This window comes from Lutra lutra, chromosome 5 (assembly GCF_902655055.1).
Source record: "Lutra lutra chromosome 5, mLutLut1.2, whole genome shotgun sequence".
NCBI lineage: Eukaryota > Metazoa > Chordata > Mammalia > Carnivora > Mustelidae > Lutra > Lutra lutra.
In genome coordinates, this window is record NC_062282.1 from 37,178,145 (window position 1) to 37,205,450 (window position 27,306).

Sequence of the window (27,306 nt, forward strand, 5' to 3'; positions counted from 1 at the left end):
CTCAAAATTTCAAGGAATTTAAAACAACAGCAATAAAAGACAGTAATTAAGATTTCTTGCCAAGCCAACAATTATTCTTAAACTACTTACTGTGGATCATACTAAAATAATTTCTATTGTGTGTACTTAGATGAATAAAACCAGCTCCTGCCCACAAGGAACTTACAGTCTAGAAAAGGAGAAGCCAGGGAAGAAGAAATGTTAGTGAGCTGGAGAAATCAGAAAAGATTTTTTTGAGGAAGGTAGTATTTGGTCTGAAGGAGTTAATTTTAAATTGTTTATTTTTATTTTATTTAATAAATGGAAATTTAAAACTTTTGTCTAAGAGCATCTATAACAGAAAAGGCATCGTAATCTAGAATATATAAAGATCTCCTATGAATCAATACTAAAAAGTCAGAAAACCCCAGTGAAAATATAGAGAAAGGATATGACAGGCAATCATACTTAATTATACTTGTATACTCAATTGCCAACAAACACTTGAAAAAAATGCCCAATCTCACTAATAATCAGGGAGATACAAATAAAAGCAAGATAAATATTTTTCATCTAACCAACTGAAAAAGATTTAAAGATTTACAGTACATATTAGTGGGAATGATGCAGAGAATTAGGTGGAGTATAAAATGAGGTATTTTTGAGAGCAATTTGCTTATACCTACCAAAATTTTAAATAACCAGTTCCCTGTCATCCAGTCAGTCCACTTCGACCAATCTATCCAAAGAAACTTCTGAAATTGTGCATAAAGTCTACGGCCATACCACCCTGAACGCGCCCGATCTCGTCTGAAATTGTGCATAAAGATGTGCATTTATCACAAGTTGTTTTAATCACAAAATATTTGGAAAACCCCATCCTGACTGCAGAGGCATGGTTAAAATGTATTATGGTGAGTCCATTCAATAAAATTCTCTGCAGTAACTAAAAGGAATGAGCTAGATCTCTGCACTGCCAGAGAAAATTCTCCAAGACAGTGGAGAAGTCAAGTTGCAAAACAACATATATTATATGGTTTCTTTTAAATTAAGATGTATATGTATAGATCTATGAACATACATATGTGGATATTTAAATGCCAGAATGGAAGGATTCTCTCATAACTATTAATACTGATTATCTTTGGGGTCAGGAATGGATTTAGGGGTAGGAATTTTCAGATTTTACTCTCTGTATTAATATATGCTTTAAATAGTTTGCATTGAGAATATATTCATGCAGTATTTACGCATTTTTTAAAATAAACAAAAGAAGAGGTATTCAAAATGAAGTAGAATTAACAAGTGAGTACAAGTTGAGAAGTATGAGTTTGTTTGCATGGGATGATAAGGCATCTAACCAGAGTCCTTTCTTCCTCTCTTCCTTCCTTCTTTCCTTCCTTTCAGGGAGAGATTAAGAGAATGAGTGGGAGGAGGGGCAGAGGGAGAAGCAGACTCCCCGCTGAGCAGGGAGCCCAATGTGAGGCTTGATCCCAGGACCCTGAGATCATGATGTGAACCAAAGGCTGGTGCTTAACTGACTGAGCCACCCAGGTGACCCAAGGATGCTTCTTGGTAGAAATGAGAATTAAAGTTTATTGAGAGACAAATGTGACTAAATTGAAGAAAAGCCTGGAGCTAAAAAGAGCAGTTTGGGTTTCATGTTATAGCTTCGATACTAAGTGTCTTAAGGTTGCTAGAAAGTGCATGAAATCTTCAGTATGACCAATGCACTGCTCCATTTGACTTTGTTAGGAGATAGGCTAAGGACCAGACTGGGACGACTTTCACACCAAACCACCTAAAATTGTCTTCCCCTTTGTCAAGTTTATTCAAGGGTGACTTTGTTTTGCTCATACTTTGATTGCTAGACCTACCAAAGGAAGTCAGGGTGGCAGGATTTATTTCTCCCAAAGCAACACCACAAGCCGACCAAACCCACTTCATTTAGGAGGGGTCTGTTGGGTCTAGCAAGCATTTTGAACTTGATCAATCTCTTTCCATTACAAAGCCACCACAAGAAGTTCTTAGAAATCTAACTGTCGAAAAGAATTTTGAGATCACCTTCCTGCCGGTGGCTTCCTTTTTCTTTCAGATAAAATCCCACATCCTCACCCTTGGCTGAAATTCTCTTGGTGATCTCTTCCCATGGTAGTCCCTCAGGCTCACGCTCTCCCTCGTCCACTCTGATTCTACCTCAAGAGCAAATTGTTACAGGGCTGGTTCCACAGCTGACCAAAGCTGCTGGGCATTCCCATGGGGATTTGCTACCGAGGATGGCATCACACAGTTGGGAGAGTGGGTGTTTTCTTTGCAAATCCTACCTCCTGCCCTCTTTTCTTAATTCCCAAGGAATAAGAGAGATCAGGCTTTTCCTTTTCTTAAGACTTTCCCAAGGACTCAGATTCATTTGAGAAAGAAAGTTCAATGCAGGAAAGGGAAAGATTGCTACCACCAGGAGAAGCTATTTTGAGAGCCCATAGGTTCCAGGCCTGCTTCAGAATCCATTATAGGGCTTCTTGTTGGCTTAACTCCTGGCCAGCTGCCATGGGTGAGGCCGGTTTGCTCTGAAGTGAGACTTCTGAACATCCATTTTCCACAAAGTTCATTTCAGTTTCCTCGAAGTTCTGCTGAAAGTTTTGGGGAAAGGAAAATAATCATTGCAGTCGACATCCCACTTGAGGTAAGTTAATTATTCCCTTTGTGCCTCAGTTTCCTCTTTTGTAAAATGCGAAGAATTACAGTAACAGCTACCATAAAGGATTATTATGAATATGAAATGAGCTAATATATGCAAAGCATTTGCAGCAATATCAGGCCGCTCTAATAAGCTCTGGACACGTGTGAGTTATTAATAATTGAACTTATTGCCACATTTCCATTACCTTCTACTTTTGCAGCTGGGGCTTTCAGCAGAGGTGAAGAATTTACATTTTTCCTCCAATAAATTTTTTTTGTTGGCTTCGGATCATTTTTCTAAACTGGTGGGACTTTTTTTGACTAGACCCAATCATACAATGTATTGATTACTTACTATCTTGAATTTCCTATAGCACACTACTAGAGTTCTCACTTACTGTGAATGATTTTTGTTTCTTTAACAAACGGATTAAAGGCTTACTATGTGCTGTGTTTCTGAATTCATGTGATTGTGTGTGTGCGCACAGGAGTGTTTACGGCAGGGATATAACTTCCTCATCTCAAACGTCTATATAGTTTTTAATCACCAATCTAAATGTTTAAGTAAGAGGTAACGTAAATGAGACACTGCCTGTGGGCTGAATTTGAAAGAATCATGCCTAAGGATCTAGCATGGGACACTGATGCCTGGGTACAGTTTCTGTTAGAGGAACTTATCTTGCAAAAATGCATACTAAATAGAAAGTTTTTTTGTTTGTTTGTTTTTAATGTTATCCCTTAACATTTAAAATATTTAAATATATCACACCTTAAGGGCATGAACGGAGTGAGGTCAGTTTTGTTTAACAAAAACAGGTCAACCTGTGAAGTTTGAAAAAAAAAAAAGCCAAATATAGGACAAATCACAATAAGGCCTATTTTATGAAGGGAGTAGTAAACCAAGAGGTGATCCAGAAGAAATACATCAGGTAGGTTTAAAAACTATTTCAAATGATTTGTAGTAAGGGTTCTACTTTGAGAATGCAAGGTTCCTGGATAGAGAGACAACCATCAAATAATTTGGGGGAAGTTGTTGGATTTTAAGCATTTTAGAGAAGTTAGAGCACAGAGGGCTGGAGGGAAATACACATGATACTCCTGGCTACGTGGAACAGAAGGAAGTGTTTTTGGTTGGCAAGAGGACTACACACTTGGCCCTACCCTAGGGAAGTTTCAGAAGTTCTGAACAGAAAACGTACTGTATTGTGACTTTCAGATCAAAGACAGCAGTGGTCTTCTTAATGCAGAGGAGTGTTTCTTCTTAAAATTCACAGTGAATGTGTTGCGTTCAAGGCTGTAGGACAAATGATTTCATGTTTTCTTTTCTGCAAGCCAGAGGGGTTGGGACATATGATTTCTCATTGCATTTATCTCTATGGAATCTTAAGACCCCGTCAGGGATGACAGTCATTTCTAAGTCTCCTACACACCAGTGGGTTGCCCATATCAGAATCCAGACTGGGCTGATTCAGGGTCTGAGCCAGTCTGGCCACTCTTGGGTACTTCTGCTGATAAGGAAGTTGTCTAAGACTGTGGTAGCCGCACAGAAATGAAGCTGCAAGGTGCCACCAGTTCTGCATCCAGCCAGCGTTCAGGCCTGCCTCCTATTTTTCAGGCACTGCACCAGGCACTGGGAATGCAGAACCAGAGGAGACACGCACAGTCTGCTCAGGGCAGCCTTCTCAGTGGAGGGAAAAAACAAGAAAAGTGCCTTTGGATGCCTGTCCTAGGGCATATGGCAGTATAGAGGCAGGACGGCTACCTCAGCCCTGAGGTGTCCTAAGGCAGAACAGGAAGTGAGGATCAGAGCGCTCTCTCACTTCTGAAAAGGACAGCAGGATGGTAGGAGCTTTCCCTTGACTGACTGGCAAAGGGCGGCTTCTTAAAACAAGCCAAACAGATATCCATTTTCTAGGGAGACCCTGGCACGTGCTCACTGATTCTGCCAATTTTTTATGGACGGAAATACCTAGGAGGGAAGAACTGGTGAGTCTTTGGAAGTAGAGAAAGTCCCTAGAAAGGGGCTGCATTTCCTAAAGGGTGTCCCAAAGGGACTGAACTACCTCCCCACCTGGAAGAAAAAGATTCTGGAGGTGAGGGGGCACGGGAGGGGGGGGGGGCGTCTGTCTCGAGCATGTCAAGGCTTTTTTCCATCTAGCCTGATGTGGCAACAAGGAAAGATTTGCTCGTTATATTTATTTCCAATTTCTAAAGATTTTTCTTTTCCCTCTTCCCCCCTCCCAGCCGCTCCGGTTTGGGTTTTCCATATGACTCATAATCCCTTCCAAAAGTGGAGTCGAATTCATAAAAGTGGTGGAAGCGGGGGGCGGACTGGGAGCCCCGGGGACTCTTCACTACCTGCATTCCCACTCGGCTGCCGGCGCGAGCGGCGGCCGGGGCGGGGACACCCAGCCTGTGCCCGGGATGGCGGATACTATTCACACCCCGGCGGCCGGGACCCGGTGACTGGGCGCGGGAGGGTCTGCGGCGGGCGGCGCTGCAGCAGCCTCGGCACGGCCGCCGCCGCCCGCGGGCGCGAGTGTGCGCGGGTGTGGAAGGCCGGCGTGCGGGCCGCGAGGGGTGTGCGCGCGTGAGGCGGAGCGGGGCTCGCCCCTCGCCGGCGCCCGCCGCCCCGCCGGTGATCGCTCTCCGGCCGTCTCCAGCACCCTCGGCCCCCCACGGCCGTTGGTCCGGGCGGGGGAGGGAGAAAGTGAGACTCGGTGTCATCACCATCCATTGTCAGGAGGGGAGGAAATTGGAATCCAGCAGTGGCGAGCAGCAGCTGGGCGGTCACATCTGGGAATGCAAAGCCGACCTCCCCCTCCTCCTCCTCCTCCACCACCTCCTCCTCTTTCACCCAGGATCACTTCCGAAACCACTTCGCCTCCAGCCCCTGCCTCGGCCAGAGGTTTCATTTTTAACTGAATATTTACGAAAGCTGGAAGCGTGCGAGGGGGGTGGGGTGGGGTGGAAATAGCGGCTGCTTCTTTTCCAGGGATTTATTTAATGGGGATGTGTTCAAGGCAAGAGCGAATTCAGAAGGATATCGACATCGTGATCCAGAAGTCCAGAGCCGAGAAGGACTGCCTGTTTGCAGGTGAGTTCTCGCCTTTCCGGAGCCTCGGACCCAGCGCCAGCTTCCGCCCGCCGCCCCCCTTCCCAGCTCTCTGACCGCGACGTGTGTGGTTCGGGCTGGGGGTGGGTTGCACGTCCCCATTCCGGGGTTCATTTGGCAACAGCTGCTGCAGCGGGAGCTGGAGCTAAAAGGGGGAGGGGGCGCCCCCCCCTTCAGTCTGGGGCGGCTACCAGCTCTGGGGGCTGAACCACTGTGGCCCCAGCGGGGGTCTAGGCGGAGTGGCGTGCGTGGTCTTTTTTAGCCCGCTGTGGATACCCGGAGCGCCCCAGCCCGCCTCCCGGCTTTCAGCGGCGGTGGCCGAGCCGGGCGGGGAGGACCTGCGGGTTTGCGCAACGGGCTGAGCGGCGGCGGCCGGGAATGGAGCCCGCTGCGCTGCGCTACGCTGCGCTGGCCGGCTGCGCCCGGCGCCGAGGCCCCCGGGGGGCAGCGCTGACCGGATCTCCTCGCCTTCAGCTCCCGTTAGTCCCCTCCGACTGACAATGCGTTGCCCCGGAAAGAGAAGGGATTCCCGGGTTTCCCGAGGCGCCCTGCTCCCCTGCCTGGGGGGTCGCCTTTCGTCCATTTTGCTCCCCCGGGAGAAGGATCGGATTTTGCTTTCTCAGCCGCGAGCTCGGCGGGGGCCGCTTCCGGCCTCCCCGACCGGGAAATTCCCGCCGTTGCCATGGCACCTGGCACTTGTTGCGGGGGGCGGCCTCCCGCGGCACCCGGCCGGGGGTGCGCAGCATCCCCTCCTGCATGGCGCGGAGAGGGGACCTCCGGGTTCTCCAGCCCACACCTCCCTCCCCGCCAGGCCTTCTCTTGGCTCCACTAAATAGGGGGCCCAAGTCATGACCAAGGTTAAAAACCCACTCGAGGGGTAGCTTTTAACAGGACTTTTCCGTTTCAGATTTCAGATACTCAGACTCCACCTTTACTTTCACCTACGTTGGCGGCCCCAAAAGGTATTTGTGTGTATAGAGTTGCTTCATTTCCTGTTGACAGGCTTGTGTTTCCTTTGTTCTTAGCATGTTCCGTGTTTGGGTTTTTTTTTTTTTTTTTTTTTTTTTCCTCTTGTTGCTGTCCTTTAGCCACATCCCAGGCTGGAGGTCCCCCCGTTTTAAATAAGAGGGAACATAGATATGTTTGATTCAAGGGTTTCTAAGATCACGCCACGGGCAATGAGCAGAACTCTTGCACTGTTCGTATTAAAGCTGTTATACTGTAGTAGTAGCTCGCTCTTGAGAGATTTGGGGGTTGACGGCTGCAAGCAGGTGAAGAACTGGAATCCTGGGTATGAAGTGAAATGCATAAAACATAAAAGGTGTCGCAAAGTAGTTTCAACACAAGTAATAATTTTCTTGGTGAGTTGGGGCTGCGTGTTTCCATGTTTTCTGAAGGTTGACATAAATATGCAGTCTGCCAGTTCTCCATACTTTTTTTTAAGGAGCGGTATTTTGGTTTTCTACATTTAGTTTTGGAAAGAATTTGGAAGTTATATGTAGCTGGAGTGTATAACTTCTCTCTTGAGGGGGAGGTATGACAGATGCATATATTAATACTAAATTGTTAACAGTGTGAAAGAAGTCCAAATCCAATTTTGTATTTAGGAGGTAGAGTTAAAATGAAAGGTAGCTTTTAAAATACATCTTGCAGTCTTCACTTGTTAAGTTAGGATTTTCTCCCTTTTAACCCTTTGGGGACATTTGTTTAAAAGAGCAGTGGCCACATATGAGAAATGTCAAGAGATTTAGCCTTGCTGTTAGGACTTGACATTCAATATCATTTGACCACATTCCAAAATATTGCTTAGCTTAATGGAAACATTTATGAACATATAAATTGCAGAAGAAGCTTTCCTCTGTATATACATTTTTTAAAAGATTGGAATTAATGTGAATCTTTAAAATGCTTAGGATCTGTGCTGCAATCTGTGTCTCAAAAAAGCTTTAATTAAAACGGTTATCGCATTTCCCATATGTATAGCCTAAGCCTCAGGACTGGCATATTGATTTGATTTACTAGTTGAGAACATAACACACATAACATGTACTTACTGGGAGAGGATGAAATTATAGTACTTCTTAATTTATTGTGGTACTATCACCGTAGTTATGAATAAAAAGAATAATTTCAAGGAGATTCAGCTAAATTAATGCTGCTCCTACACTTACTATCCAGAGGAGGTTGGTGTATGACTAATATCCTTTTGGATTATTTTAACAGTTAAAATATGCCATGCATCCCATTGAAAACATTCTCCATGCAATCAGGTAGATAGCTGCTTGAGCAGTGTAACAGTTACTGCTGTTCACCCAGTGAGAGGTGTGGCTTGGGGAATGCTCTGGGTAGGTTTTTCAACTAACTAGCTTATTTTCAGTAAGATGTTTGGGTTCTTTTGGGCTCAGTTTACTTACTTGTACAATGAGGGAGTGAGCCATACACTTAATCTCTGAGATCTGTTAAATGCTGCAGTAAAATTCTGTATCAGCAAATTATTGAACTGGTGTTAACATAGCAAGTTGTGAAGAAGGTATGGAAGCCTCCAGGAGCAAGGCTGCGGGGGTGGGGGGTGGGGTGTGGGGGTGGGGTTTGGGATAAATAATAAACTAATTAAAATAACCTCAGTTTTCACTGTAGGAGCAAGCACCTTGGTTGCTCTTAAAGTAAGAGATGTTTCCTTTTCTATGTAATCTTATTAAGGGATAGTATTTTCTTTTGTCTCAGATTCAAATACCTGGGACTTGTGTATCTACTAAAGAAGACTTTAACAGACTGTTCCTGTAATTTCTTTGTCTCCCCAAAATCTCCCCAAAAGCTTGTTCTACAAAATGATATATAAAAGTTTGTTTTAGTATAATAATGCTAATAATTCCTTTAATGGTAGTCTTTTAGTATTTATAGCTAATGGCAGAGAAGACATTTTTTTCCCCTGAAGATAAAAATGCATTGTTTTCATTAACTACATTAGAATCTGATATTTATTCTGTATTTCTCATTGTGGCATGTTAATTGGGCATTTAAAAATTTAAAAAAATCCTGCTGTTTTGATTGAAAGTGCTTATTAACTTATAATAGTCTAGCAATAGTGTCATTTTCAATAAACTAGACTGACTTCATGGTTAAAGGAGGTGGGAATCTTAAGGAGAAATAGTATATGATTATCTTGTATTATATTTAACTATCATTTCATTTAAACCATTGAGAACATATTTAAAGGATCATTTTCAATTCAGGTTGTAGATAAAACTTAATAAACCATTTTCTCTTTCTCACACTTTCTAAGAACAAGTTACACTTTGTTCTAAGGGCAAAGGTTGACCTCACATGTTACTACTCAAAAAAGAAATAATAGGGAGAATTTGTTTTACACATACATTGTTTTATGTTTCTGTGGGTAGGAGGTAATGCCAAGAGGCAACTGTGTCAAGGCTGGCCAGTGGCCTGGTAAACTGAGCTTTCATTTGGAGGTTGAAAGGCTTGTTAACATTGGCTGTTCTGTTTTCTTGGTGGACTTAAGGTGAGGAACAAGGGGGAACTTATGGTCATTTGGGAGACAGTTCAGTTAAGTTTCCCTAAAGAGAAGGTTCATGTAACTGTTATATCCTCACTTTTGGATGTACAGACCGAGGCTCAGAGAATTTAAGAAACATGCTGAAATTTACTCGGTTCTTTGAAGAAGCTACCATGTATGTACCCTGTTCTGTAACCCTCTTGAGACCTGTGCTCATTCCTCTACACTGTTGTTCTCAGCCTCTTTGAACATGGAGACGCTTGAACATCAAAGGATCATGCAGATACTGATTGGAGAGTGATAGTTTTTGTGTCTTTCGATTGGGAAATAATGAGAAAGAAGTGTTAGATGTTATGAGTTTGGTTTTTAAGACCGTCTCCATATGCTTGAAAATGTATATATACAGCTAGATTAATTTATTCTAGCAATGGTCTTTGTAACACACCTCTGATTCCTGGACTTCTTGGAATAACTTCACAGCTGTCAGTGGTTCAGGACCTTCCATGGGCCCCTACCCAGTGCTTCTTCCAGTTTCAGGGATGTGCTAATGTCTGGCCTCAACTGTACACAATTGGGAAGTTTATGCAAAAGTCATTCCTTCCCTGTACTTGTCATGCTTGTGATCTCCTGCCTCCTTCTTTCTCCCTTATTGATTAATAGTAAAATCCTTAAGACCACAAAGGGATTCTGGCCCTTCATCTCATTTGTAGTCAGTCGTGCAGTTAGTGGTAGAAGAAACAGAAAGGAGAAAGTAAGTAGTGACAGCTCCTAGGGATAGGAGAGCAGGCTGAGTCCCTGGTGCCAGTTGTCAGCAAAAAAAGGACTGAGCAAGAGGAGCCCACTGGCCTGGCCATACCCCTGCGGGATTCCTCGATTGTGAGTTTCCGGCAAGGATAGTATATCGTGAGGATATAACTGAGGTTTTAGAAAATGCACAAATCAGAAGTATTTGTTGTCAAGACTTTTTGTTAAAGAGATAAGCCAAAGAAAAAAGAAGAACATAAGAAACACGTGATTTTTTTCATCTTCTATTAATGTGTTAGAGCTTATTCTTTCAGCATTTTATGTGTCTATATGCATATAGAATATATGCCTCCAGGGAGTGTATTATACTCTTGAGATCTCAGTGTTTTTTCACTCAAGAATGTAAAAGTGTCTTCCCTTTAGAAAGGATATGAGAATAAAGAAATGTTTATTAAATTGAGAGTTTTCCAATCGAGGAGTGTGACTGTATGATAAGAAATATAACATTTATATTAGAAATTATTAATACATTAGACACTTAATATCTGGCAGAATGTTCAGAGTTGGCTATAGGTGTATATCTTTAATTATAGGAAGAGACACTCCTGTGGTCGTGGGTAGAGTGGCATCTTTTGAAGTGTGTGAGTATATGCCCCCCTCCTTTGGGATATTCTGTTCACATAACTGTTTTGAGCATCACATGTATCACTAACAGAAGTGTCCACAGTTCCTCAAATCACATGCTACCCTTCTTTTTCTTGGGCCTTTGGACATGCTGCAAAACTCCCATCTACAACCGGTCCTCCCCATCTTCCCCCATCTCAGCCCTGGGAGGGCCTTCATTGTTGGATCTTTGCTAAAGATCCAAACAAATTCCTCTGTGAGAAGTCTTTTTTGGCACTCTGTTCTCTGTATTATTCTTCTAGGTATTTCTAAAACCATGTTGTCACATTGTTTTATTAGCATATGTTTCCTTGAGCATCCGTCTGACCTTGAGCTTCTTGGAGGCAGGGTCCGTCCTATTCATTGCAGTTTCCCAGGATCCTGTCTCCCCTCCTAGTACAATGTTTTTTTTTTTTTTTTTTGATTAAGTAGATGCTTATTCAATCATTTAATGAATGCTAAAAGGTCTTCCGGCAGGTGAGAAGCAATTTTCTAACTAAATGGTCAGGTATGGTGATAGTCAAATACTTCAAAAAGCCCCAAATCTGGTCATGTCACTTGCAATAGAATTTCTTAAGAATTCAGAGGCCGTGTAGCCAAGTTATAAACCCCGTGGCGTGCTCAAATGCTTTTAGGGGACAGAAAGATAATGCAATTGCTTAACATTATGAGAGAGTTAATGGGAACGATGACACACTAGGGAGTTTGGACTTTAAAAGTATTTAATTCAGTTTTAAAAAATCAATAGCATTCTGGTGATCAAGCAGATTTTCTGGGGGCCTTAATCCACCTGGGTTCCCAATGTTTAATTCCTTGCTCATGGGATGCCATGGAGACAGGCAATTTACTTGATTGATAAAGTGCATTTGTTTTGACTTTCTTCGAAAGGAGAAGTGTATGTGGATGCAGGACTGGGGTGTTGAGAGGGTGGCGAAGTAGAAGAAGATCATCTCAAAGAGATTAATCAATTTTCATTGTGAAAGAATTACGTACTCATTCTAGAAATCTTGAAATATGCAATTATTTTGAAACCATCAAGTGCTTCTTAAGATGTCATAATGAAAAGAACAATCATTTTTTAAAAAATCAGAACTTAGCATGTTCCTCTTGGTGATGGGGACTTGCTTCCCGTGATTTTATACTTTATCAGTTATTATCCAAAAATAATGATTTAGGAGAAAAAGTCTTTTCCCTGGAGCCCTGGGAGCCTACATTGGAAGCTGGGGTGCCTGGTGAAGGAAGTATGAAGGAATCCGAACGCGTGAGTGAAATCTGAGCTTTCATATCCCTTTGTAAATTATAGCTGCTCTGGCTCTTTTCTGTACACAATTTTTTTGAAAAGGATTTCATTATTAAATGAATTTTAAAACCACTGACCTAAAATAACCACCAATTTAACACAAATATAACTTTATTGAAACTTACCTAGTAAAATATTTAAACTCCGTTTATTTCATGGATTAAGATAATACTCTTAATTATATTTATTGGGCATAGTCTCTGCTGTACCTTTTGCCTACCTTACATCCCATGTTTGCAACAGAGACAAGTCGGGATTTTGTCAGCTCTTTTGCATTTTATAGCTAAAGAAACTGAGGCAGAGGTAATTTAAATAGCTTACAGTTAGGAAGAAGCAGAGTCGGAGTATATTGCCATGTGAGTCGATGTTTATGTAAGGTTTAAGGGGCAGTGGTTAAACTGGCATGACGAGGGTAGTTGGGAATGTTTGGGGTTGGGGAGGGATTGCTTGGTGGGATGCCCGCCAGGGCCAGTACTGAAAACTCCACTGGCTGGCAAGGGAAATGCCCAAGCCCAGTGCTAAGCATTAATAGTGAGAAAATTATGTACATTGGCTGTGGAATCCTTACACAAATATTAGGCCGACTCATTTAAATTCCCCATCATTTCTCTCGACAGCATTTTGAAAAATACATGTAAGAGAACATTATCAGTCCTAAAAATATTTTGTAATTCTCTGCACAGATTTGCTTTTGGATAGATTGTGCTGTAGTAGATAAATCTTGCTTTAAGACAGCTGCCACTGACTTAGTACGGAATTGTTCAGTTATTGGCATGTCCCCTTTCCCTTTTTCGCTCTCTACGTTTTTGAAAGCCCATTTTCCATGTACCCCCAGGGAAGGCTAATAAGAAATAGGCATTTATTGATAAGGCTTGTCACTCTTATTTACTGGGACATAATTTAGGTTTCCTGTCCTGTTGCCTCACTTCAATGCTGGACACTTGAACCCAGCGTATCAGAACAACCCATCACTTCCTCGTTAAAAGAAGCTTCTCTTCCCAGCCTTTCCCTCGTTTGGCTTTGTTTGAGCCACTCTGGAAGAATCCGTCTAAGGTTTTGTGTATCCCACCTTCCTCTTCATTTCTTTCAAAGCTTTAGTGGCTCTTTCTTTGAAATCATCATGGGCATCTTCATCCCCCACAGTGTCAGCATTTCGTCGGGGGCCCTGATCCCTGGACATAGGTCAGTCACTGTAACCCAGTGTTTTAAATACTTAACTAACAGCTCCTCACCTGTCCAGTTCATTGACACCTGAACTCTTTTAAGTATGAATTTCACGGGGCGCCTGGGTGGCTCAATGGGTTAAGCCTCTGCCTTCAGCTCAGGTCATGATCTCAGGGTCCTGGGATCGAACCCTGCATTGGGCTCTCTGCTCAGCAGGAAGCCTGCTTTCCCCCTTCTCTCTCTGCTTGCCTTTTTGCCTACTTGTGATCTCTATCAAATAAATAAATAAAATCTTTAAACAAAACAAAGAACATTACCTCTTAAAAAAGAAAGTATGAATTTCACCATGGGAGTTTTCTGCTCAGAAGCCCTCAGATGTGACCATGGTTTCCTCCATAACAAATCGAAACCCCCCATCCTTGGCTTTCTAGAGCCACCTTCCCCATCCAGTCGTGCATACTTCTCAGGCTCCCACTGTCCTTTTATCGACCTGGTCTCTCCGTTCAGCAGCCCCCAGTCTGTACTTAGTGCATGAAGCATCCACAGTTGTTGAAGGTTTATTGATTGTGTAGTTTCTGTGTCACATAATGGACCTGGTTTGGATATCGAGATCATGATTTTTATGATCACGGATGCCAGTTCATTTAATCTTTTATTTGACCACAGGTGGCATCTCTGAAAATTTATGACGTATTTATGCTCAAGGAGAGGCTAGAGTAAGATCACGAGTAGGACAGACTGAGAATGAGAAGACGGTGAAATCTGAGGAAGATGGGATAAGAATATAAATAGACTGTTACCAGTCCATTACAGAAGAACAACAACAAGTTTTGAGTGTAGTTCATTTTCGTATCGGTGACATGCCAGTTCCTGGCTGATACCTTCTTGGTATTAACGGAACATGCCAAGCACGACGTTAAATTTAAAAGGGGGATCATCCACTTACACCTTTGTGCAGCCAGATCAGTTTTCCCCATACGGAAATGTGCAGAAAGCTAGCTGCTAACTGACTTTCCCCTAAGATGGTTTCCTTCTAAACATTCTGAAATATAGATTGAAAAGATCTTGCTGATGGCCTGAAAGTGTTCTTAGGATTTCTCAACCAACTCAGAAGTGTTGCATTTGTTTGGATTTTCATCATTGTTTTGTCTAAAAAACATGTACAGTTTGTTATCCAAGAATCACTTACAGAATATTTACTGTATACAAAGTACAGAATGGAGCCAGATACTAATGTAACTACTTTACATTTGTTAGGCTTTCACATCAATGAAGAAAAAAGTTCAGACAAAATTGGAAAACAAACAAACAATGCTATTAAGGACAAAGCTGTATAAAAGAGAAAAATGTAAGTCAAAAAAAAAGTCACAAAAGACCAATATTCTGTTTAAAGACTAGAAATCTGGTTCCCAGCAGAGTGCCTAGAATATAATAAATATTTTCTATATTTCTTAAATGAGAGTCTTATTTTTCTAACATTATGGGAGAGCATTTCCCAAACTGTTCAATTAGGTGTTGCATATGTGGCCAGTTATGTCTGGAAAATGTTTATTGAAACAATATTAAACCTTTCTAATGGTTGACTTTTGGGAACTTTTTCTGTTAGTATACATTATGCATATCCAAGAAGTGAATGAAGTATTCAGGGTTTCTTACTTGATTAGAACTCTGGAACATCTTGAGAAAGTTGTTTTGTGGAAAGCACTTTGGCAAACTCTGAGTCTTACTCATTAAAATTAGTTTTTGAGTAAATAGCAGTATAGTAGAAATAGAAATTGCACATTCACAATTGAGCCCTGAAGAATTTACTTTCAGAAGTTTTTATAGAACTTGCTTAATGAACAGGAAAGCTTCAGTTAAAGGCATTTGGCATTTTATGCCACTGACTTTCCTATGTGAGGATATATTTCTCTAGATCTCTCACTTTGTCATCATTTGTGTTGAATCCATTTATGATAAGAGCTTTCAACGATTCTTCATCAATGCCTTGAAGTTAGCAGGGCCCACTCTGGTACAGGTTTAGAAGTCAGCCTCAGAAGGAAGTGTTAGAGATAGATAATGATTTTGTGTAGCAGAAGTACTCATTATGGCCTCTTAAATTCTGTCACTTTGAGTGCAGTAGAGCTTGCTAGTGAGCCCTCTTTGATGGAGTTTATACTTTTGGAGAAATTTGTGGCGAGGGAAATATGGGATTTATCTACAAGTTTCACTTTTTTTTTTTTTTTGATAAATTATGTGTAGAAATCAATGAGGGTATTGATTTTATGTATTTTCCTCCCAGTCACCAAATGAGAAATTTACTGAAGAAGTTTTAAAATATTGCTCAGAATTTTTTCAACATGAGTCAGGAAGCAAACTGTCCCTTTTTTTTTTTAAGGCAGTGTCAGTCATTACACTTGAAGAAGCCACATGCTCCTTTTGGTAACACATGAATGGAGAATGAAGCTGGTGCTTTCAGGTGCGGTCCTGTGGACACAGTGTCATGTATATATTGAAAATGATTCATGTTAACAGCAGACCTGTTCCTATGCGAATGCTCCATAGCTTTTGTGATTCAGGGAAAACAGTGGAACCTCACACATACTGAAAATCTAGTAAATTCTAGGTTTTTCATTTTGAAATCAGTGTGCCAAATCTTAAGTGGGTGAATTCATTATTGTGATGATACGTTTGTCAGTCTGTATGTCTCTGTGTCAGTGATCTTCTTACGAACAAAGTCTTAGACACTGGTGAGTGGAAGACAGAAGCAGAACATAAAGATCTGCTTCATGGGTAAAAGCTGACGCAGTCATCATTTCTTATTAAAATGCACCACAGCTGGATATGCAAAAAAAAAAAAAACCCAAACCCTCCAGCTGCAAAGCAGTCATTATTTTATTATCACCACAGAATTTGATATGATTTCTCTAGTGAATGGTCAAATTCATTTTTAGTTAACTAAGAAAAAGTTCGAATGATTCACTGTGAGCCAAATTCTCTGGTTTCTTTTGGAGCAGTCCGTCCTTATGGGAAAACCAGCTTAGAATGGTGATTTAAGTGAGTTTCAATTAATAGAAGAATTGCATATTCTTGGCTGAATTTGACTCCCAGATGATAAAATTTGGAGCAAGAAAGATTTTAAACTTAGTTTTTTTAAAAATCATGTTCGTTTGGGGGCTAGTTGGTTAACTATCTGACTCTTGGTTTGGGCTAAGGTCATGATCTCATGGGTCAATTGATAGAGCCCCGCGTGGGGCTCTGCCTTCAGCAGGGAGTCTGCTTGAAGATTCTCTCCCTCTGGTATTCCCCCTGCTTGTATGTGTGCGTACACACGCTCTCTCTCAAATAAATAAATCTTTAAAAAAAATGAAATCATACTAGTTTGATTTCATTTTTGAATGAGGTATAATTGACATATAACATCATATTTGTGTCATATATACAACATAAAGATTTGATATGTATATATATCAGGAAATGATCACCACAGTAAGTCCAATTAAAATCTGTCACACATAGTCACAAACATTTTTTTTTCTTGTGATGAGGACTTTGAAGATCTATTCTCTGCAACTTTCAAATATGCAGTACAGTATTATTAGCTGTCATCACTGTGTTGTACATTGTATCCCCATGACCTAATTGTAACTGCAGGTTTGTTCATTTTGATCCCCTTCACCCATTTCTCTTACCTCCTCTCTCAGTTTGATCTAATGTGAGCTTTCTGTGTTGACTTCCCAGGTCATTAACGTAAAATTTCCAGTGTCTTCAATTCTCAATGTCCAACATACACAAAATCCTTTTCCAGCTGTAGGTAATTGGCAGGGAAAAATCCACTTAGGGCAGTAGTTTCACAGAAGGTTTTTTTAAAACAGAACTGTGACGTGTCCAGTCTTTGCGGTACAGTCTGTGAAGTGTTACATTTCAGATGCACTTTTAAATGAAAATATAGGTGCTTACCACTCCATACCTATGAGAATGGCCAAAATCCAGAACACTGAGGACACCAGATGTTGGTGAGGATGTGGAGCAACAGGAGCTCTGATTCATTGCTGGTGGGAGTGCAAAATGGTACAGCCACTTAGAAGATAGTTTCGCAGTTTCTTACAACACTAAACATACTCTTGCCATACTGTACAGCGACCACACTCCTCTGTGTTCACCTAAAGGAGTTGAAAACTTATGTCTACACAAAACCTGCGCGTGGATGTTTATAGAAGCTTTATTCAAATCTGCCAAAACCTGGAAGCAACCAGGGTGTCTTTCAGTTGGTGAATGGGTAAATCACCTGTGATACTTACAGACTATGGAATATTATTCAACACCAAAAAGGAATGAGCTATCAAGCCTTGAAAAGACATGGGGGGAAGAATTCCCATGACTAAGTGAAGGACACCAATCTTGAAAGCTACAGTATGATTCCAACGATATGACACTCTGGAAAAGGCAGAAGTATGGAGACAATAACAAGATCGGTGGTTGCCAGGGGTTACAGGAAAGGAAGGAAGGAACAGGTGGAACAGAGGCATTTTAGGGCAGTAAGGTTATTCTGTATGGTACTGTAATGGTGCATACATGTCATTACACAGTTTTCAAATTCATAGAATGTACAACACCAAGAGTGAACCCAAGGGTAAAAAATTGACTCTTGGTGATAATGATGTGTCTCTGTGGGTTCATCATTAGTAACAAATGTACCACTCTGATGGGGGATGTTGATCATGGGGCAGGCTCTGCGCATGTGGAATAGAGCGTACATGGGAAATCTCTGTACATTCTGCTCAATTTTGCTGTGATCTCCAAACTACTCTAAAAATTAGAGTCTTAAAAAAATAGCCAGCCAAGAAAGGCAGGTTCTTGCCAAGACTTTTTCAACTCCTGAATCAGGACTCTGATCTATAGAAGTTTAAAAATCCTTTTTTACATTACACAGGCATATACATTTGAATTAGGAAAATGTAAAATTAGCTATTTTTATTAAATAAAAGTGCCTTGGCACAAAACTAAAATGAATAGCCTATATTATGAATTTAGTCTGTAGCTAATTCCATAGAAGAAAATCATCATTTTAAATTAGGTTTTCTATCAGTGTTTTCCAAATATAGATTATAAAACTACACTAAACAAGAATATTTCAAGAAATACTAATGATTATTACAGAAATTCTATGCCTGCTAATTTTTTAGTCCCCAAAGAAAGACATAATGCCAGTGTACTTCTCAAATAAAATCAAGTAGGAGTTGGTGCTTTCAGATACTTCTGTGGCGGAATGCTGAGCCTAAAACAAAACCTATTTGAAATGTGTCTGCTGTTGTGTGTCTTGCACACACGATGCATGCCTGCACACACTGGCATTGATAGGCACATACCTGCAAACATTGACATTGGAATGCATTTTAATTTTTCTTCCTAAACATCCAAAGATAATCTTTTAACCTACATTTGCAGACATAAAGAAAATAATAGTATACCTATTTCTTTCTTTCTAGCCCCCTCCCCCGCAACCCCCAACTCCCAACATGCACAGACCATGCATAGACCCGCAGTATTCAAAGACAGGAAGTACTGAGAATTGAATTACACTGGAAACTTTTTGTGGGCAGAAGGAGTAAGCAGATGAGGGACACCTTATAGGTGAAAAAACATTTGATTATGGCTTTTAGAACCATCCCAGACATACATAAAGTTCTTATAAGTCCAACTTTAAGTTGGATTGTGTTTACAGACCAATTGTAGTCTATTTTTCAGGGTTTATGAAATTGCATTTTATTTTTTCCAAAGGAAGTTTTTCCAGTGTTGACTGAGTTATAAGATTATTTAAAAAATTCTTTGTGACCCATAACATTACAGTGTAGTAATAATAGAATGGACAGATTGGTGGTTTTGTTTTTTTTTTTTTTAAACAACCAGGCAAATGACTTAACCTCTTTGAAAAGTCTTGGCTTTATTATCTCTGAACTGGCAGTGATTTTGCAAGGTTTTTATGATTGAATTTGACAGTGTGCTTGGAAAGGGGGTCCTGAAGACTACTCTTCGGCTCAGTGGTTTGCTAGAAGGAATCACAGGACTCAGAAGCTGTTACACTGTGAGTCCTGTGATAGTTTAATTTATAGTTCTGGTTTATTATAGCAAAAGGGTACAGAATAAAATCAGCAAAGGGCACAGGCTCACTGGGCAAAGTCCAGGAGAAATCAGGCACAAGTTTGCAAGTGTCTTATCAGCAGAATCAGCAGAGTCGTATGGACACACTTAATTTTCCCAGCAATGATGTATGACGACTCGGGCAGAGTGTTGAACCAGAGAAGCCCAACTGAGCCTCGGTGTCCAGGGTTTTCATTAGGGATCAATCACAAAGGCATGCCACACCTTTACAACTGACCTTGGCTCTTCAGACTCCAGCCTCCCAGAGCAAAAACATGTGTTCACCACATATCACACTTGTTAGTGTAAACTGAGCACACTGGTGTTGCGTGGTCTAAGACTTAGGGCACATAAAAACGTTCTGATCAGGCAGAGTATTCCAAGGGCTCAGAGCTCATTTCCTGGGAACTGGCCCAGGGCCAGTCTTGAGGACAGGCCTTTTTTGGGAATGTGCAGGATCTGAGCAACCAAGGCCTGCATTAACCCTTCCCTGCACGTATGCTGATGGTGTCCAGCTCAGGATCTGATAGGGGAGACGGCATCTGATGTCATTATTTATAGCACTAGCCCAATTCCAGTTTCTGCGATTGGGACCTCATAAGCAGGCAGACTAAGGGCAAAAAAATTGTTCCCCCTTTTTAGTAGGATGACTGCTCTGTCTGGTTTGGAAATAAAAAACTTTCTCCATTTCTCCACTATCATTGAATAACAGTTTCTGATAAGAATTACATTAAATGTACATGATAGTGAAGAAAAAGTGGCAGTAGCATGTGTTTATTCAAGTAATTGCATGCTATTTTTTTTCTGAAAAATAGTAAAGCATATGTTCATTCATGTAATTGCCTGTTTTTGGTTTTGTTTTGTTTTGTTTTTGTGCCATGAAGTCCAAGTCTAAACGTTTATGTTTTAGAATCTAAAGATGCTCCAGATTCACTTTTGGCCATCACCAGGTCACCACCGCATTCAGTGATAATGCTTTTCCTCTCCACTGGTCTGGGTTCCTGATCTTCACCTACAATTTTAGAGTAATAAGGATTTTTTGTTTAATTTGCGATAGTCTAGGTTTTTGCTTATATTCCTTATTTGCTTACCCTCATGTTTTTTCCCCTTTCTTTAACTGAGTTGTGCAATATTAAGTGGTTTCTTTGGGAAGGCAGTGGAAGTGTGTGTGGGGCCATTACAAGAGTCCTTCTCCCACAGCTCCCTCCCCTGGGCCCAGCCTCCCCGATCCCAAGGAAATCTGGGTAAATTCTGATACACGTGGCAGTGTCTGCCAACTTTTCTTGCATGGTCCGGCATAACCTCTGTAGGGAAAAAACTTTTTCCGTTGTTGTTGCTGTGGTGGTTTTTGTAGGGAAAAAAAAAAAATCACTCAGGCCTGCATCATAGCTTCCCTGGAGAGGGAAATGGTGGCTCCAGGGCAGGTGGCCCAGGGTGGCCATGAAATGAAATGAACTAGTCTGTTGAGGGCCAGGCTCGCTCTTTCGAACTTTGGCTGACGCTGACAGATACATGTCATAACTTCCTCCTTGACAGCAGTTAGCTGACAAGTATATTTTGATACGTATATGTTTGTATACATAAGGAAAAAAGGAAAACCCATGAACTTTGTAATCATGAAATAACAGAACAAAGGCTCACTGAACAACTAACACAAGATCAGTAAATCCTGGTTCTTGCTTCTAAATTGCCCTCACGTTTTTGTCTAGAGCAAGTTTCTCATTTACTCTGTGGAAAGGACAGAGGAGAAGCTACTGGAAGGAGAAGGTGGCTGGAACAACTTTATACCCCCTGATAGCTGGATTGCCTCAACATTTACATTTCTAATTAAAGTACTTGGTTGATAATTTAAAGTAATTTTAAGCAGTGTTGTAAAAGGGAAAACTTTCCAGGTTCTGTGGGAGAAGGTGTTTTGGGACTGGGTATTTATCTTAGGCTTGCCACCTCTGCCTCATTCCTTATGCTGGATCTGGGCCCTTTACTCTTACTTTCTATAGCCGCCTACCTTCCTCTCCTCACACCTTACCTCATCTCTGTAAGCTTCCGGTGTTTTATCTTATTTCCCAGCAACCCTCAGGGCTGTTGGAGTTGCTACAACAAGCAAGGTGGGAAACACAAGGGTGGGTAAGCGTAGAGATTTTAAGCCCTCTGTGTTTATATTGTTCTTCCATTCACTCTAGGTCTGCCTGTCTGTGTGCAAGTCTGTTGATGATTTTTGTGGAGCAACTATAATTACAATTAAAACCTGGGGGAACTCTATTATTTGTAAGGAAATGACACCTGGCAAATACATGAATTGATTACCCCCATATTCTCTCCCCCAAATTTGCTTAGGTGCATTGATTGCATACACTCAGTAAAGAAAAACATTGTTGTCTCATGCTTCACTTGGGGGGCACCATGGGTTAAGCATCTGACTCTTGGCTTTGGCTTAGGTCGTGCTCTCAGGGTTGTGAGGTTGAGCCCTACCTCGGGCTCCACACTCAGAGGGAAGTCTACTTGGGCTTCCCTCTTTCCCTCTCCCTTTATCCTCTCCCCACTGTGCAGGCTCTGTGAGTGTGCACCCTCTCTCTTAAATAAATAAATCTTTAAAGAAGAAAAAAGTATGCTTCACTTTCATGTGCCTTCCCTATGCCAGAAACTCAGGCTGCCCTGCTTTCAGGGTTTAGCCTCTCAGTAATGTCAGAAGCCATGTGGTAAGAGGACAGAATTATAAAATCAGATTTAAAGAAAAAAACTAAAATCTTGGTATATTTGGCACAGGCCCATTAGCCCTGTATATGTTCTTATGACTTAAGGGCATGCCTGGTTTTCATAAAAACAGTCTATTGCCATTCAAACAAGCAACAATTATTTTTGATACCCTACTTGAAAAGGTGTGTGAATACTTTAAGTGTATTAAAAATTTTGCAGATGGTCCAAGTTTTATAAAATGCTGTTTTATCTTTTCTCAGGAATGTAAAAGATAGACTGTGTTTTCTCAATAATTAATTTTCATAGATAATTTCCCTAATGATAGGACATAAGTGAGGTTTAGTTCCAACTAAAAAGAATATTTATTACCATAGGTATAATAGAAGAATCATAAATATTTCTGATCCCTTTAGAAGATACTACTTTTTCTTAATCGTGGAAGACGAGAATTTAATGTCTCATCTATTTCTTGTTTTATTAAAAAATTGTTTTAGTAAAATACAATTGAGTAATTGAAATTTGTTTTCCCAATACCTACAGATTTTGTTTGTTTGTTTGTGTTTTGTGGTTTTTTTTTTTTTGCCTTAAAATTAAGTGCGTTTGGCTCTGAATCCAGTTCTTCCATTCTTGAAGGTCTGTTGGTCACTAGGAGGCAAAAGTCATTTAATCATCCTGGATGTAGACAGTGACTCTTAAGCATCTTTTATTTCTTGTCTACTTAAAATGACAGAGGGATTAGCTTTGGGAATCTGGAAAAAAATTGATTGTGAATAATCTAGAGTTGAAAGTTTACAGATTCATCATTCTTACAGTTTTAAATTGTCTAAGAGCTTCCTTTAAAATTTAATTCCGGTTTAAACCAGTTGGGAAGCACTTAATCCAAAATAAAAGTCTTTGATTTTAGGTTGTAGAAGAGACTCAAGAATGAGAACAGAAGTTTCTTTCAACCTGAACTTCTTTGGCGTCTGTGAGGAGAAGCCTGAGTGAAAAAAGCAAACTATTTAGCTTGGTCATGAAGGGGGAACTAATGAACTAATTCAGTGGTCACTATGCCTGGTCAAGGAACCTTCCCTCACTCTCTGTCCCGTCTCTTCCACACCCCATTCTTCTTTCCACTTTGCTTGTAATATGATGTGATTGGAAACCAAATAACCAGGCTTGTTAGAATCATGTCTAAAACGGGACAGACTTCGTCCAAGGACTCCAGAAGGAATGTAAGGACATGGCCTTGTGACCTATTTTGGTGGTTTAAAACCTTTTTGTATGTATTGTTTTCTTCTCTGCTTAATTTTATGGTTGTTTTTCTTTCTCATCCTCTGATTAAGTTCTTTGGCTTCAAAGCCGAATGTACATGTTGCTCATAGTACCATTTGTCATAGCGGCAGATGGCAAGGTATTGACGGTGGGATACTGCTGTTTGGTCAAGGCTTTGCCATTAGAAACTTGTTCTCCCAAATACCAGTGCTTCCTCCACTTCTGCTGAGTGGAGAAACCTAGATCTGAGGTGAGCCCCGTGGAGTACACACTGGGGTGGCCACTTTGTGTATTTGATACCACTTCCTTTGCTATAAATTGTCCCTTGCCTTCAGTATGAATAAAGACGGTTACTGCCAAGAATATGAAAGTAACCTTTGCTAAGCTAAATTGTAATGAAATCATTTTGGCTTATTTATAGTCACTTAACATTTTCAGTTCATGTGTTAATATTAATTCTACTTACTGGAGAGAAAGTACAGAAAGTGTTTTTCAAGATGATAACCACCTTGTTATTGCAGAAATGTAGAAGTTTGGCATTTTAAATATCATATGTTTTAAGTTAGGAAAAAATTGCCAGTGTCCCATAGCACAGAGAGATAAATCTGTGCTTGCTTGTGTCCCTTTAATCTTCCCCTTACAAAATTAAGCCTAGAGGCCTTACACTATTTTACATTTTCAAAATTAGGTCACATAAATGTTGTGTCAGACTTCCAATCCATAAGTAGTATCCTCACGAATAGGAAGATAGGATATAGTTACATCCTGATTGCTTAATTGTGCACCAGAGGTGAACATAGAATAATAATGGTGTTTTCAAATGTTAGTAAGCGGTTTTTCTGTGATCTCATATACAAGTGTGATTTTTTTTTTCTTCCCCCCTGAGCTAATATTAGAACATACGGTCTGATAAGCGTGAGTACATTAGGGAAGGCAGGATAGCAATCAGGATTGACCTGGAAAAGACTTGGTCCCAGTATTTGTGGATTAGGAGGGGGAAGGACTGAAGAGGAACTTGAAAAGCAGTGACCAATAGGGAGAACAGGTTAGCCTAAGAACTCAGTGGTCCCAGGGATTTTTCCTGAAGAGGTTGAGGAGAGCTATAACTGGGGCTCCCTTGGACGGAAAGCCATCCATATAGGAAGTGATTTAAATACCCTGTTCCTAGCTGAAGGGTGAATGCTTTATTTATTTTGACAAAGATTTTTGACCCCTCTGTAGATTCCATCAATTTCAGATTTAATGTAAATACATTTTCCCTTTGGCTATTTTGCAAGGACATTGAGGATTAATTGTATTTAAAAGAAAGTAGCTCTTGAACTCAGCATTGAACTCCCAGAAGAGGAGGAGCTGTTTATCATTTTCTCATCATTCATTTCTTATTCATTCATTTAACAAATATTTGCTGAATACCAATTGAACTGAAGACACTGTACCAGGTGCTCTAAATGGGAATACGAAGATGAATGATTAGGGTGACTTCTGACCTCATTATATTGTGTGTTCCTATTTTATCTTAAAAATTCTCATTAGAATATAAGTAATTGTACAGGGATATAATATTGCTAATCTCAGCATTAGTTGATCTTTGACTAACATCACTGACACATATTTTTATTTTGTAAATTCATTTTTCCTTTCTATTTTAGAACCACTCTTAACTTCTGCTGTAAAAGATGTACAACATAACTTCATTTTTTCCCCTAAACTATAATCAGTGTTATATGAACTACTCTTTCTTATTAAGAAAAAACGCAAGTAAAAAATAACAAACCAAAATAAACTCCCTACACATTCCTTCTTTCATTTAAGACACAATGGTCTTATTTTAGATGGCACATCGAGAGTCATTTTAACCTCATGTTATTACTTGTGAAAATACTACTCAGTATAGGTTTTAAGAAAGAGAGCTTATAATATTTATATTCTGTAATTAGCATTAAAGAAGCATATATTAATCCGCAGTTTGAGTTAAAATAGGTTAATTATCAGGGGCATGAACTTGGGACCTTTCCAATGACCACTGATAAGATGTTCTTGTACAAGGATGCATGCTGTTCTCTGAAGGAGCTGGTAAATGTTTCCTAGCTTAGGTGACTTTTTAGCTGGTTGGTTTTTGAAGTTCACTGAATAATGAGTGAACAATTTTGACTACAGCCTGAAATGTTCATCCTTAAATTTAATCAGAGCAAATGAAAGTAGGTGAATTAATAATGTGTGCCTGATTCTCTCCTTTGGGTTTGAAAAGAAATAAAGACTCTACCTCCTAAATTAGGATAAAAAGGAGGAACATTCCTTTCCATGGTTATTTCTCAATTTAGGTTTGTGTTTTCGGAAAAAGAAAATAACAGTGCTGGTATCAGTAGCCTTTGTCACTGCCAAATAACGTAGATACGTTGATGTTTTGGACTGGTTATATAAAACAACAGCTAGGCACGTTGTCTCAGAGGACAATCTGCAAAGATGTAAGAATGCTGAGCATGATAATTATGGGTTGGAAAAATGCTGGATTGAGAATAATAACAAGTGATAACTAAAGTTATCTCTATATATTCATGTATCTTATTTCTTTTCAATTTACATAATATCATAAAAATGATAAAGTGCTTAAATGTAGTCTTGACAGAGAACCAGCATCCAACTTCCACTGAAATCGCATGAGCCTGTCAGAAACCTGATGACAGTATTTAAAGAAGACCTAATGATATTTGTGAATTGGTGTCAGGAGTGACTTCTAGGGCTCATTTTACTTCATCTTTAAAGCATGGACTTTTATTTTATTTCATTATTTTAAAGATTTTATTTATTTATTTGACAGACAGCACAAGTAGGCAGAGAGGCAGGCAGAGAGAGAGGAAGGGAAGCAGGCTTCCCGCTGAGCAGAGAGCCCGATGCGGGGCTCGATCCCAGGACCCTGGGAGCATGACCTGAGCCGAAGGCAGAGGCTTTAACCCACTGAGCCACCCAGGCGCCCCTAGAGCATGGACTCTTAAAAATGATTATATCCGCATGGCTACTTTGAACGCCAGGAATTCAGTAAGTGTCACAAACGGCAGATATTTTTCTTCTTGCCTCCTGTTCTTCCCTCAGAAGCAGGGCGTGGGAGGAGATCTCTTCGTAGGTGGTGTGCTTGCTGGTCAGTCAGGGGACTAGTAGTTCTGTTGCACTTCCATCCAGGGAAGATCAAATCTTAGCATTTCTGTTGCTTCAGCTGTTCCATTTATGGCAATTGCTCTAGACTAGTCATCTCTGTGCTCCTCTTTCAGAAATGCAGATTTTATGATATTCTTAATCATTCTCTTTGCATTTAGCTTAAACATGTTTTTAGTTGATTAGAGAATGGGGATAAGCAAGCCAGGGTTTCTGGAGTGTACAGCACTCTTTCAGAGCATGGATGTCTTGAAATCTGTGTATGTCAGGATGCCTTTATGTGCTAATGACAGAATACTCAGATTGGCTTGAATAAAAAACGGATTTTCTTGTTTATCAAGCTCTAGATTGGGTGGTAAGTTGGGTTTCTGGATTGATTGGTTTAGGGCTTAACAATGTCTTCAACAACTTGGTTTCTTTCCAAAGGTCAACTCTTGCCCTCCATGTCAATAAGTATCCCTTTCTCATGGGATTGTAAGACAGCTGCAAACAACTCGGGTGCTTTTTCCCTCTTCCATATCCAGAGAAGGGAAATGCTTTCAAAAGCTGATTATTTTAGGCCTGAATTCCATTCCCATTGCTAGAGTTAGGGGTAAAATTAGCTGTCCCTAAATTAGCTACCCTGAGGAAGATACGATATAGTGATGAATAATAGGAACATTTCTAAGAAAAGGGAATAGATGTTGATGTGACAAACCCAAAGTCTACGAGAGAGAGAGAGAGAGAGAAAGAAAGAGAGAGAGCTTTTCTACTTTGATTTCACAGGTTTTTATTCTATTTGGTCTTGGAAAATCTAGGGAACAGTCGGACTTATCTTAAGTAAGTGAGTGTACTGCGCTATGTGAGAATATGTCAGTCTGACACACACAGCATCAGCAACACAAAACACACTCCTGGATTTGACTTCTGAACCAGTATCAGTATTTTTGCCGT

General features: G+C 40.5%; 2 protein-coding genes across 4 annotated transcripts in view; one reads left to right on the plus strand and one right to left on the minus strand.

Moving 5' to 3' along the window:
* The first annotated feature begins 4,987 nt into the window (after positions 1-4,987).
* PARP8 (poly(ADP-ribose) polymerase family member 8) overlaps positions 4,988-27,306 on the plus strand; it is a 177,799-nt gene continuing 155,480 nt past the window's right edge. For 2 of the 3 annotated variants that reach the window (XM_047729839.1, XM_047729840.1), the window contains exons 1-3: positions 5,133-5,566; positions 5,654-5,755; positions 6,681-6,735. In XM_047729839.1, the coding sequence (XP_047585795.1) occupies positions 5,461-5,566; positions 5,654-5,755; positions 6,681-6,735 (263 nt within the window). In that variant the 5' untranslated portion in view covers positions 5,133-5,460. The other variant, XM_047729841.1, reaches the window with a different exon arrangement.
* LOC125100048 (basic salivary proline-rich protein 4) lies at positions 5,850-6,588 on the minus strand. Its single transcript, XM_053447846.1, is given in 2 exon segments — positions 5,850-6,246; positions 6,249-6,588. Coding segments are annotated over 2 exon segments (498 nt in total). The 5' UTR covers positions 6,532-6,588; the 3' UTR covers positions 5,850-6,031.